At 42.0% G+C, this 14,109-nt stretch overlaps 1 protein-coding gene across 1 annotated transcript in view; it reads left to right on the forward strand.

Moving 5' to 3' along the window:
* The window catches only part of SHC3 (SHC adaptor protein 3), a 142,027-nt gene that overhangs the window by 107,175 nt on the left and 20,743 nt on the right, over nucleotides 1-14,109 (forward strand). Inside the window, exons 8-11 of the mRNA XM_068552745.1 lie at nucleotides 2,902-3,052; nucleotides 4,006-4,093; nucleotides 6,828-6,986; nucleotides 10,411-10,706. Coding sequence (XP_068408846.1) covers nucleotides 2,902-3,052; nucleotides 4,006-4,093; nucleotides 6,828-6,986; nucleotides 10,411-10,706 — 694 coding nt within the window. The remainder of the gene's footprint in view (nucleotides 1-2,901; nucleotides 3,053-4,005; nucleotides 4,094-6,827; nucleotides 6,987-10,410; nucleotides 10,707-14,109) is intronic.

The raw sequence follows: 14,109 nt of genomic DNA on the forward strand, positions 1-14,109 counted from the left end.
CCTTTGAACTTTTAAAGCCAGGCATTGACTTCTCTCTAGCTATGAAATTCCTAGATGGCATCTCCTTCCAATATGAGGCTATTTTATCTGCACTGAAAATCTGTTGTTTAGTGTAGCCACCTTCATTAATTATCTTAGCTAGATCCTCTGGATAACCTGCTGCAGCTTCTACATCAGCACTTGCTGCTTTACCTTGCTCTTTGATGTTATGTAAATGGCTTCTTTCCTTCAGCCTCATGAACCAACCTGTGCTAGATTCAAGTTTTCCTTCTGCAGCTTCCTCATCTGTCTTAGCCTTCATAGAATTGAAGAGAGTTAGAGCCTTGCTCTGCATTAGGCTTTGGCTTAAGGTAATGTCGTGGTTGGTTTTATATTCTATCCAGACCAATAAAACTTTCTCCATATTAGCAATAAGGCTGTTTCACTTTCTTATCATTCATGCGTTCACTAGAGTAGCACTTTTAATTTCCTTCAAGAATGTTTCCTTTGCATTCATAACTTGGCTAACTGTTTGGCACAAGAAGCCTAGCTTTTGGACGGTCTCAGCTTTTGACATGCCTTCCTCACAAAGTTTAATCTTTTCTAGCTTTTGATTTAAAGTGAGAGACATATGACTCTTCCTTTCATTTGAACACTTAGGGGCCATTGCAGGGTTATTAATGGGACTAATTTCAATACTGTTGTGTCTCAGGGAATAAGGAGGCCAGAGAAGAGCGATAAAGATGGGGGAACAGTCAGTTGGTGGAGCAGTCAGAACACACATTTATTGATTAAGTTTGCCATCTTATATGGATGAAGATTGTGGCACCCCAAAACAATTACAATAGTAACGTCAGACGTGACTGATCACAGATGACCGTAACAAATATAAGAATAATGAAAAAGTTTGAAATATTGTGAAAATTACCAAAACGTGACACAGGCACAGGAAGTGAGCAAATGCTGTTGGAAAAATGGCACTGAAAACTTGCTCAGTGCAGTGTTGCTACAAACCTTCAATTTGTGAAACATGCAAATTGTGAAATCTGTGAAATGCAATGAAGTGAAGCACAATAAAACAAACTATGCCTATATAGAGATCTTGGTAGATAGTCTTTTTCTTTTGGTACTTGGAATGTGACATCTCACTGCCTTCTGGCCTCCATTGGTTCTGATAAGAAATCCACTGTTAATATTATTGAGGATCCTTTGTATATGAAGAGCTGCTTCTCTCTTGCTACTTTCATGATTCTTTCTCTTTGGCTTTAATCAGTTGGATTATGAGGTGTCTAGGTTTGAATCTCTTTGTTATTCCCCATTTGGTCAGACAGCATTGTCATGTTTGATTTTTTGTTTCCTTTTGTTCTCAGAACATATTAAAAGTAGCTAATATAAAGTCTTTGTCTAGTTAGTCCAAAACCTGAGTTTCCTCAGGGACAGTTTCTGTTGATTGCTTTTTTTTCTTGTGTATGAGCCAATTTTTTTTGTTTCTTTGCATCCCATAATTTTTTGTTGAAATTGGAAATTTTAAATAATATGGTGTGACAACTCTGGAAGTCAGATTTCTCCCCTCCTCAGGTTTTGTTGTTGCTGTTTGTTGTGGTTGTTTGTTGTAATGACTTTTCTAAACTAACTTAGTAAAGTCTGTATTTTTTGTCACATATGGCCACTGACAACACAGCTAAGTTCATTTATTAGACAGCTAATGACTGAAAAGAGATTTCCTTAAATGTCTGAAACCACTAAGTCCCACAGTTTTTGCTGAGGGGTTCTGCGTGTGTGTTGGGGCACTCCTTCAACACTCAGGCAGCTGACAACTCTGCGTTAGCTTTTACTTCCTGCTTGTGCAAAGCTTCAAAGTCAGTCACAGGTGAGAACTGGAGCTTTTTTACATCTTTTCTGAGCAGGCACAGAACCCTGGCCATGAAAATAACCCTCGTATACATGCAGCCTTCTAGATTGCCAGAATTATGTCAAAGCTTATTATTTCCCAGCTTTTCTTTTAAGCTTTCTGATTAGCTTACTCTTTACCCCAAATGTTATCTACTGTTTCAGCGAGCCACAATGTTAAAGAAGTGCCTCTAATTGTTTTTGACAAATGACCTTGGGGAAGAAGCTATGTTCCCTGGACAAGCTCTGAATCAGGTCAAATAAAGACAACCTTTGGAGTGGTGGATTCTAGAGAATGACCAGAAGCGTCATAATGACTGTTCTCTGGGAATAGGGCTTTGAAGGAGCCTCAATGCTCTTTTGCCCCCTCCCATGGCTATTAGGCTGCTGGTTTTCACTGTGACCGTGGGATTTGGGTTTTTAAGGCTACCATGGAGATGACAATAAAGCAAGTTACAATGCAACAAAGCTGTTGTTCTGACAGCTGTTTGTGTTTTTTTGTTTGTTTAATAAACACGCTCTAGGTTGCTACAAGCTTCTGGTTAATTTCCAGAGTTATGAAAAAGTTGATTATGAAATTTTCTTTGCTAGCTTTCTTGTTGCTATTACAGAGGAGAGAATTTTCAGAGGTCCTTACTCTGTCATTTTCCCTGATGTCACTAAATCTCCATTTTAAAGTTAATTTTGTTTTGGGTAAATTTCATAATGTACTAAAATGTGTGTCTATGCCTTGAGAAACTGGTTATCCTTACATATAAATTATATCTTTCCTTATTAAAGTGTAATTTTAAAAAAGGAGTTCTTTCCTGTTTCAAATATGACCAGAATTTTCTAAAGGGTAGAACTGTGAATAAGTCAGGGATATTTGGCCAAACCACTCATCTGCTTTATATATATGCCTGAGACCTAGATGGTTAAAGGGGCAGTGACTAAACTCTGCTTTCTGGGGCAACAATTACTAACATTAGATTTTTTGGTTTTGACTGCAAGCTCAACTTTTGGCTAAAGTCCCTGAAAATCCTCTTTTAACAGAATGCAGAGTCTAGATGAGCCATGGACTGAAGAGGAGGGTGATGGCTCAGACCACCCGTACTACAACAGCATTCCAAGCAAGATGCCTCCTCCAGGGGGGTTTGTAGATGCTCGACTGAAAGCCAGACCCCATGGTCCTGACACAGCCCAGGTGAGGCTTATACCTTTTTCCTTGGATGGTGGCTGACTGAACTTTATTTCCTTTTGCTTTCTTCAACTTTATTTGCAGGTCCAGACAGAAAAACTCGCAAACTTTTTCCCCTTGAATTTCACAAAGCAGACAAGTAGAGGAAGCTTTTGTTTTAACGTCAAAAGCCTTGGAGCTGTATTGTGATTCCTGAGTCTGGGAGTTCCTCTTCATCCTAGCACAAATCCCATTCTACTGTGAACTTAATGAGGAAAAGAGAGAGTTCAAGACTTCTAAAAAGCCTGGGGTGCTTTGGGTTCTCTGAAAGGAGAGTGGATGTAACATGAGATTTTTTTGAGTTTTTCTGTTTTGCTTATTTCCCTGATTTTCCCTCTAACTTGAAATTCTAGTAAGGCATTCGTTTTCTAGAGTTATGGTATCTCCATGATATCTCTTCGTTATAGGGAATTTTTTGATGTCACCTACCTTATGTGAATGACAATGACACCAATGAAAGTGGCAAATAACATTGAAACCAAGTGTCAGTAGCTCTAACACTGAGAAGGAATCAGCAAGGTGGACTTGCCAAGGCATGAATGGTTATGGGTGTATGTGCTGGGTGGGAAGTATGTTCTGACACACAGATAATCTTTAACTGAAATCTATTTTAGGTCATGTTGAGTGATGTGGCTACATGTAAAGAGCTCAATTTATGGTCACACTTAGGGAAGGGATGTGGGGGTTAATGAAAACAGGGGGCATTTGTAGTTTTGATGAGATACAGCCTCTTTCTCACACCCACACAAACTTATTCCCCAAATCTTAATGCCAACCGAGAGGCATGAAGAGAAAATTGGGTGTAATAGGCATGCAATCCGTTGGCCATTGAAGGCCCTTCTACTGTACTATGGCTTTTAAAGATGCAGAAATAAGAAGAGGATGACTTTTTCACTCTGTGTGTTTACCTATGTCTATAGGTTGCAGGAAAAGAGCAAACTTACTACCAGGGGAGACACTTAGGAGACCCGCTTGGCGAAGACTGGCAGCAAACACCTGTCAGGCAAGGTGAGAGGCAAGGTGAGATGGACAAGAAACGTAAAAAATACTTTTTGAAAGTGACGTGCTCCCTGGTGGGTAGTTCCTCTCCTGTGGAGTGGCAGAATGACCCACTGGAAATACCTGCTGTGGGTGCGACTGCAGGTTCCCAGCCAGATCATAGAAATAGAAATAATGGCTGTCGGGCATGTCTGAGGGCACACATCAGATGATGCCGCCCCTGGCACCAGGACCAGCTCACTGCCCCCACCCGCCCCAGTGCTTCCTGCACCCTGAGACTTTCCTCCTAAGGCCTTTCTCTGGCAGGAGGGCTTGCCTGCCCAGGGGCTGAGGAATTCACCTCACCAGGGGCACCTGCACCCATTTCAAACGGGGCTGGTTTGGGAGACTGTGGGGCGTGCTTTGTGTTGTCCCTCAGCTCCCCGGCAGGGCTGAACCCCGGTGGCTCCCAGCAGTAGCTTGTAGCTTTCCCTTCCTTGCCTCACCCCTGCCTTCCCTCTCCAGGGTCAGCTTCAGGAAGAGCAGAGCAATGCCGGCCCTTGGCAGAGATAGTTCCAGGGATACAAATCCCTCACAAGCCCTGGGTCCTGTCAGAGGACACTTCCACCTCTTATCCAACCTCTTAGCACGCACCTACATCCCACCTTAAAAATTACATGGCTATTTAAGGACTATTTAGTTTAAGCTAACCACTAACATGTCTCTATTCTCTGGACAGTCATTTCTACACATACATATATGTGTGTGTATGTATACATACATTTTTAAAGTCTCTTTTAATTTTAAACTTTTTCCCACCTCAAACATTTCTATAACTTTCAATAGCTCTGGGGCCCTGACTACTAACTGTTCAGGGCCTGAAGGAGATGGAGTGACAAACGAGCTAAGATCCAATGTACACTTCTGGGTATAGAAATTTACATTTGTTGGTTTAACATTAAGGCTTTTCCATTCGTTATTGCCATTTGTTCTGGTGAGTAATTGACAATATATTTTTAAAATTTCCCCCTGATGAAAGAATTTCATGTCTTGCCTGCCCCAGCTGAAAGATGACCCGTCCATACTGCCTGGCCTATAATCCATAAAACCCAGTCAATACACCACATGGCTCTATGATGCAAATAGCACATTAAAGTTATAACTTTGCCGGAGGCATTTTTTTTTTTTTTTAACATTTTTCATCTTTGTTCTATATACATTTAAAAAGTATTATACAGCAATTGTGTACATAGACATATAACTGCTAAAGACTGAAGGAGACACATTACTCACATGAGATATTTACTCTATTGAAAATTCATCAGGTTTATTTGAAAATGAGGTCTTTTTTTACATTCAAGTTATTCCAGCCAGATCAAGAACAGACAATGTAAGAAGTTCACCAGGGCAAAAATGAGCCTTACACAAGTTCTTGTGTAAAGAGAATAAATAAATTTCAAGTTCTTATTTGTAAGCAATAAATATCTTTTCCATAGAACAAACACAAATATTCCTTATTGATCCGCTAGCAGCCATTTCCCCTAAATGAAACTGAACTCTGGGTACCAACACCAGGGTGGGGGTGTCTCCCTGCCCCCGACTCAGCACCTGCCAATGTCTGAAGTGGGAAAGGGCCGTCGTCAGCAGCTTATTCACTGGGCTTTTGATCTTTTTAAAGACTAGTTTGTAAAGTTCTTTTTACAGACTGAGCTGTCTGCAGTTCATACAGACGTCTGAACGGCAGAGAGTCATCACTAAGCCAGGACTCGTAGCGCAGGAACGACCAGTGATGCAGAGATACCACATCCAGGGAGAGGAGTAGACAGAGCTCAGGAATTTGTGGAGATACTACCCAGAGAAGGGGTTTTCGCAGGACACCTGCATTCTCACGCTTACAGGCCAGAGGCAGTGGTGCTGCCAGAAGTCCTTCAGTGGGCTCTTGGGAAAGCTTCTTCAAAAGCCCTGAACCCACTCTTGCCAGCTGGATTGAGCCGACTTCCACAGCCCACGAGATTTTTTTGAGTGTTTCTGTGACCTCTCTCCAGGCCCAAGGCGATCTTGAGAGTGTCTGTGGAAGCCTGTTAGAAACAAGGATCCCATACAAAGAATCGGATAGTGGCTCAAGCAGGGCAACGCCCTTCATTCGCCTCAGGCAACAAGAGCAGGGACAGCCTGACCCTGCCTTGACAGAGTCTTGGTCCAGTTGGGAAGTCCCATGAAGGCACAAGCCTGACTCTGTTTTATAAGGAAGGTGCCTCATTCATTAGGAAGTAACTTTCTAATAAAATGGGGTCACAGCACTTGCATTGCGTTTCTAATGGAGTTAAGATATGAAGCATTCCCCTACACTTAAAAAAAGAGCAATGAAAATAAGGCCCGCTGTTCTTCTGCTCAGTTATTTTGATCTCAGGCCTTTGTAAAGGGGATGAGGAGGCTGAGGCAGCTTCTGCAGCAGGTGTGGCCCCCCCCCGCCCGCTCCCCCCAGCCCGGGTCAGAGGTGCCTAGGGTCTTGGTAAGGCTCCTAACCTTCACGGCGTCCATCATCCTGGGCCAGTAGGTCCCATTTTGACAGGAAGGAGTGGAGAGCATCCTAGCAGAGTACAACAGGGTGTGAGAGGGTCAGAGAGGACATTTAACGGATGGGCATCTGAAAGAAGGATCTTCTTATAAATGGGCTAAAGGAACTTTTCTGTGAATCACTGGGTAGCTTAACATGAATAACGTTACGATCAGAAGAGAAAAGAGGGCTGTTTTCTTGTTGCAGGGTCTTTGGACAGCTACAGCATGCCGGAAAGGAAATCGCATGTGGCCCCTACGGGAGAAGCCCCCACCTATGTCAACACCCAGTGTATCCCGCTGCAGGCTGGGCTGGCCGCAGGCAGCAGTGCAGAAAGCAGCCCACGGAAAGACCTCTTTGACATGAGTGGGTTTCCATTTGCCACTGGATTTTTCTCTTTTGAGGCTGTGTTTTTACATTGTCTTTTGTTTGAAATCTGTGCAATTACTGAATTTCCTTCTAGTGGGGTTTTGATTAATGACGCTGATTAGCTGTATTTTTCTGGGCTATGCTTGAGCTTTTCAAGGCTTTGAACTTGGCCAACCCCTGCTTTGGAATTACAACCTTCTCTGCAGTCCAGAGGCAAAGCAGCTTCCCCCTCTTTTTTTTTTTATTTAATTAATTAATTTATTTGGCTGTGTTGGGCCTTAGTTGCAGCACATGGGATCTTTGTGGTGGCATGCGGATTTCTCTCCAGTTGTGGCATGCGGGCTCCAGAGCACACGGGCTCAGTAGTTGCAGCATGCAGGCTTAGTTGCCCCACGGCATGTGGGATCTTAGTTCCCCGACCAGGGATCGAACCCGCGTTTCCTGCATTGGAAGGCAGATTCTTAACCACTGGACCACCAGGGAAGTCCCCCCACCCCCGTTTTATAATTGACTTTGCTCTTGAAGGTCGTATTGAGACAAATGATATACATAAATGCATTCATTTATTTATTCACTTAGGTATTAATTAGATATTGTGTGCCAAATACTATATCAGTTTTAAGGATGCCAAGATGAAATGGCTTGGCCGCTGTTTTCATAGAGCTCTTAGTCTGTTGAACAAGACTAACATATAAGCAAGAAATTGTAATATACCCTCTTGTTTGCCTACACACACTCACTTTCCCTCTCACTTTTTCTCTTTCTCTCTCCCCTTCTTCCTCTCCACTGAACACCTACCATGTGTCAAATACTAGTCTACTTACTGGGGATATACAGGAAAACAAAATAGACAAAGTCCCTACTCTCATGAAGTTTAAATAACCACCATGTGTTACAGGTAGTGACAGGTACTCTGATGAAAAATAAAACGGGATAAGAAGATAACCCCAAACTACTGTTGATTGCACTGTAGTATGATGTGTACCATGGACCTCTGTTTGGCATATAGATTGGGAAAAATAAATCATCCGTGAACTGATTAATGAAAGTGTAAATTGTTGTTGAGGAATTTTGAAAGAGCTTCCCAAGCTCACAAACAGCTTTTCATCCCCAAATTTCTTTTTCAATTTCCTTGAGAATTTTACAGGCTGAAGAGGGAGGGAGAGGAGACTAGCACTTAGTGAGTTTCTACCACATGGCTAGGTGCTTATTATTTTATTTAATTTTTGCAATAGTCCTACGGGTAGATATTATTATTATTACCATTTTATAGAGGAGGAAACAGAGAACCCTAGAGGTTTGGTAACTTCACTGCTGGTTCACCACATACAATACGTACCTGGTATTGCATGTGGGTGAGGACAGGGCTGAGTGTTTTTATAAACAGGCTGCACCAGGACAACAAAAGTCTATTTTTCCCCAGAATGGGACACTGGACTCCCATTCTGATTTTAAAAATCACCAGAGCCAGAAGAACTGTAGAATCATCTAATCCAATCTCTTCATTTAAAAAAATGTGGCAATAGCCTAGGAGGTATGAAGCAACTTCTCAAGATGCAGAGCAAAGTGGTAGCTCCAGTTGTAACGATATCTCCCAACTTCAGTTTAGTAGTTGTATTTATGGTCAGACAATTTTCACTGTTTAATTTAGTCAATATACCAGTGACTCCCGGCCCCAGAGCCTGAGGAGAGTTAGATTGGGCTGGGGTTTGAGATGGGAAAAATGAAAGCCAGACCTCCCTTTTTTCATCCATCAATTTCTACTCCTACTCCCAAAACTAGAGAAGGGGAAACCGAAAGTATAAAGAGCCCTGGAGAGGCTAGTATCTATTGAAAAATATGGAAAAATAGACCTAGCACTCTGTGTTTATCCTGAACCACTATAGCTAAATAATGATGGTGGTAGTGGTGCTGATAGTGATGGTAATGGTACTGCTGTTGGTGGTGATGCTGATGATTGTGGTGATGGCGATGGTGATGGTGGTGATGGTGATGAGGGTAATGATATGGTGATGGTGATGATGGTAATGGTGGTAATGAAGGTGATAATAATGATAAGATGGTGATAGTGGTGTTGGTGATGATGATGATGGTGATGATGCTGTTGATAGTGATGGTGATGACGTTGATGCTAGTGGTGGGGCTGAGGTGACGGTGATTATGATGGTGATGAGGATGCTGTGGTGATGGTGATGGTGGTGATGATGGTGATGGTACAGAAACAGAATACAAATTTTCAACTACTCCAGGTAATCAGGGAAAAAGCAGAATAAAAAGAGAAAATATACGAACATAATTTTAGCCCGTAGTTTTAACCTCTTTTTTTGTCCCATATCTGTAAATCATTTAACAAGTGTCAAAATGATTTAGTTTTGGTTTCATTTATTCACTTCACTTCTGCCCATTCTCTACCAGCATTTAACAAACTGGTCTGATTTTACAGCACTCACTGAATATTTATGGGGACAAATTATGTCCCAGGAACAGTGTTGGACTAGAGGGACGTAGCTGTGCCCAGGAGAGAACCATTCTTGTTCTTGTGGTGCTTGCATTGTAGCAGGTTGGCAGTGGGGTCCTAAATAATCATCACAACACCTTACACTTGTGTGGCACTGTGGGCATTTTTCAGAGTGCTGTTGTACATATCGCCTTGTTTGAAAATCGAACATTGAGATTTAATTAGATGAGCCTGGTGACTTCTCTTACCACTGATATTTGTTGCTGTCAGAGTCATGGCCTGCAGTGAGAAGAGAAGTATGTTCTGAAGGGCATAAAGTCAAGCTCAATCTCAAACACTCACAGAAGAGCCTTTTTCTGCAGAAAAACAAGTGAAGGTCAAGGGGAGGTAGAGCTCCTAGCCTGGGGCAAGTCACACAAAAGGCACCCAATAAATGTCAGTTTTCTTCTCTTTTAAGAATTCACCTAATACAAAAATTTTGAAAGAAACACTTGTTGGGCTGGGTTTCAGTTTTGCATGAAATCAAAACCTTGCAACTTGTCTTTTCCTTTGTGTATTTTCTTTGGTATTGGCAGGTTTTTATTCAGAAGAGAACACATTTGTTGAAGAGGCTAGCCAATGTTCCAGAGAAAGTAGATGGCATGTAGCATGCATGGCCTCTTGCAGCGTGCAAAAATGAAGTCATTCTAACTAGTGAGGCAAAGGGTGTGCTTGAGTCTTTGGCACAAGACGCAATGCCCAGCTGTCTTGGGAAAGCAGACTCATCGGAATGAGTCATGCCAAGATTTGGGCTTTGCTTTCAAATACTTGTTATGATGAGTCTTGTTGTATTACCAGCCAGTCATTTTTCTCTACTTCTTTTTTTCTGGTAGAAGTTGCCTTTGCATTTCCACCCCTCACACTGTACTGTTTATCATTTGTTCTCCTTGGGATTGACGTGTTGCTGGCAAATGTTGTTGGCAGAACCTTTTGAAGATGCTCTCAAGAACCAGTCCTTGGGGCCTGTGTTGAGCAAGGCAGCCTCCGTGGAGTGCATCAGCCCCATCTCACCCAGAGCCCCGGATGCCAAGATGCTGGAAGAGCTGAAAGCAGAGCCTTGGTACCAAGGGGAGATGAGCAGGAAGGAGGCAGAGGGGCTACTGAAGAGAGATGGAGACTTCTTGGTCAGGAAGAGCACCACCAACCCAGGCTCCTTTGTCCTCACTGGCATGCACAACGGCCAGGCCAAGCACCTGCTGCTCGTGGACCCGGAAGGCACGGTGAGCGCAGGGCGGAGTGTGGCCTGCACTGGCCAACCTCCCTCCGACAGTCTACCCTGGGCCACTGCACTGGGGACCACTTTCCCTCCTCTACTCACATTTGCCTGCTGAGTCCTGACGGTCACTCCTCCAGGACCCTGGAGACCAGGCCCAGAGGACTTATGCTTTCAGGCCAGAGCCAGGCTACAGGAGCCCATGGTCAGGGCCCCCTGTGCTAGTTATAAAACTTGGAAATCCCCAGGGCCCAGGTTGAAAGCCTTAATTCTCATGTTCTTTAAAATTAGTACAAAAACTGAGAAAGTTTTCCTTCCAAATACGTTCATAGTGGACAAAGAAGTACAGGGCTCCTGGGCTTTTAATATTTACCTCAAATATCTCTACAAGTTGAATCATCAGTTTTTATTTGCAGGTTATAAAATGTGATGAAGCAGTAAGTAAGCCTCCTATTAATTAGTCTCTTGCTTTCCCACCCAGAGAAGTAATACCTCATGGCAGTGATTGTGGCTCTTCCTGGCAGTACAGTTGTGTCTGAATAATTCTGTGGGATTGACTGAATATACCATCTTTCAGTCAATAAATAAATTTGACTTCACCCTGGCACAGTCCAAGAAGTACTAAGTTTAATAAATGTAGTTACCTTAGCCTAACCATTGAGTAAATTCCAGGATTGTTGTTTAAAATTTTTTTATCCAGTGAAAACAAAGCAGCAGGTAGAGTTATCTCAATAGTGGTTAAGAACATTGAGTTTTTAAAAAAATTTATTGACGTGTAGTTGATTTACAATGTTGTGTTAATTTCTGCTGGACAGCAAAGTGACTTATACATATATATATATATATATATATATATATTCTTTTTCATATTCTTTTCCATTATGATTTATCACAGGATATTGAATATAGTTCCCTGTGCTATACAGTAGGACCTTGCTGTTTATCCATTCTATATATAATAGCTTGCATCTGCTAAACCCAAACTTCTAATCCTTTCCTCCCCAACCTCCCCTTCCCCTTGACAACCACAAGTCTGTTCTCTATGAAGGACATTGCATTTTTTGATTGACAGGTAGGGATGAAGACAGTCTTCAGTTGGACTTGGACACAATTTAACTGTGTGTGTTTGGGGAAAGAGGCGGTGTTACCTGAGATGATTTGTTGCCTCAGGTGTCTAGACTAAGTTGCCTGCACACCTCAGCTCCCTAGACCTCTGCACCTTCTCTTCTCTTCCACTCTCTAGCTGGGCAACGATTCCCCATATATCCAATTCACCTTCTTTCATTGTGTGGATTTTTTTTACATATATGCACACCAGGGAAAATACATATTTTGTGTTTGTGTGTTTCAGAAATTTGCAAACATGATGTTATTCCACAAATCATTTCTTTCTTTTTCCCTTCGGTACATGTTTTTAAGATGTCAGTGGTGCCTTCCGTATACTGAATTGTTACTTGGGTGAGCCATCTGGGGCTCACTGGATACACCGTCCGCACATCACTTCCTGAGCTCTCCTGTGAAGGATTGAAAAACTGAAGGTGCTGCAAACCTCGTGCCTGTTTCCCCTGCACCTGGGATGGTCTCTCTGGGGCATATCCCAGGAGTGTTTGATCACAGGATGTACATACATTTAATGTCATCAGGGGTTGCATCTGCTTCCAGAATGGCTGGGCTACTGACATGCACGGCAGCAGAGTGTGAGGGTCCCACACCCACCCCTTCTCTATCTAGTTTTGCTAATCTGGTGCGGGTGGGGAGTGAAGTGATGTCTCATTGTTTGCTGTACAATTCTTTGATTGCACTTTAACAGGTTTCTCCATAAATTTTATGTTCCTATCTTTCCCCCATGTTTCTCTTTTAATCTTCTTATTGGGTTTTCTTGAGTTTATTCCAGCAATAGAATCTCCATATGTACTCTCCCACATCTTCACCTATCAGATAGTTTTGTCTGTGACATTCTTCATCAGATAAAAGTCTTTTTTTTTTGGGAATGTAGCTGAATCCATCAATTTTCCCCTTTATGGTTTATAGTTTTGAGTTTTAAAAGGCTTCTCACCTACAAATCACAGCTGTATGGTACTCTATATTTTCTCCTACTAGCTTTATTGTTTATCTTTCATATTTACCTTTCAATTCCAACTGAAGTTACTTTGGAAGATGATATAAGATAGGACCCAACACTTTAAAAATCGCCATGTAGTGAGCCAATTCTCCCGTCACAATTTACCAAATAATTCATCTTTTCTCTGTGGTAGTGATGCTTCTTCTATTACACACTAAGTCTCTGTGTCATGGGTCTGTTTCTGGACTGTCAGTTTTGTTCTACTGATTTGACCGTCTGTTCCTTGTGCAAGTTCCATACCGCTTTAGTCGTTATGGCTTTAAACTGTCTTAATATCTGGTGGTGTGTGTCCTTCCTCTTGAGTCTCCTTTTTATAAGTTGTCTTAGCTATTCTCAGACCTTTATTCTTTGTTCTGATTTTAGATTCAGTTTATCAAGTCACCAAAAATACATGCTGGGGTTTCGATAGGACTTGCACTGAATTTACAGATTAATTTGGGGGGAGCTGACACCTTTCAATATTAAATCATCACCTCCATGAACATGGCATGTCTCCACTTATTTAGTTTTAAGATGTCTTTTGTTAGAATTTTAAAATTCTCTCCAGAAAGTTCTTCTGTTTCCATTGTTAGGTTATCTCCTAGGGTGTCTAGTTTTAGTTCCTGTTGTAAGTGGTATGTTATTTTTGATCACTTTTTCTCAGTAGCTGTTGCTGCAGGGAGAGGAAAGTAGTGTGACCTTGAGCCTGGAAATTTTGACGACTGTGGTCTTTTAATGGACCCGCGGTCGTTGCCATTGCAAACACTGACAGTTTTTTCGCCTGCTTTCCAATCCCAGACCTTAGAGGGCACCTTTGAGCATTGGCCAAGAGAGGGCGCCCTTGTTCAGTTTCTAACCTGAAGGAATGTTTGAGGTTTTGTTCCCTTAAGGATGATGTAAGCTTTTGGAAGATGTCCTTATCAACCTAAAAGACTTCATTCATTCATTCACTCAACAAATGTGTACTGGATGACTACTAATCCAGGCATTGTTTTTGGCACCTGGGATATGTCCATGAGCCAGTTAAAAGGGCAATCTCTGCTCTCATTACCTATTGATACATATTAATTGCCCAACTGCTATTATCATGTATAGGTATTGAACTTTATCAAATGCTTCTTCAGCAGCTTTTGAGATAATACCATGATTTTTTTCCTAGAGTCCATTCATGTGGGAAATTACACAGGTAGATTTTTCTGATGTTGCATCCTGGCATAAACCCTGCTTGGTCTTGACGTAGTAATCATGGATTTGGAGTCCTAATACTTCCTTTGGGATTTTTTCACCTGAAAAAGGTTCATAAGAGAAA

The sequence above is a fragment of the Eschrichtius robustus genome, chromosome 10 (assembly GCF_028021215.1).
Source record: "Eschrichtius robustus isolate mEscRob2 chromosome 10, mEscRob2.pri, whole genome shotgun sequence".
Lineage (NCBI taxonomy): Eukaryota > Metazoa > Chordata > Mammalia > Artiodactyla > Eschrichtiidae > Eschrichtius > Eschrichtius robustus.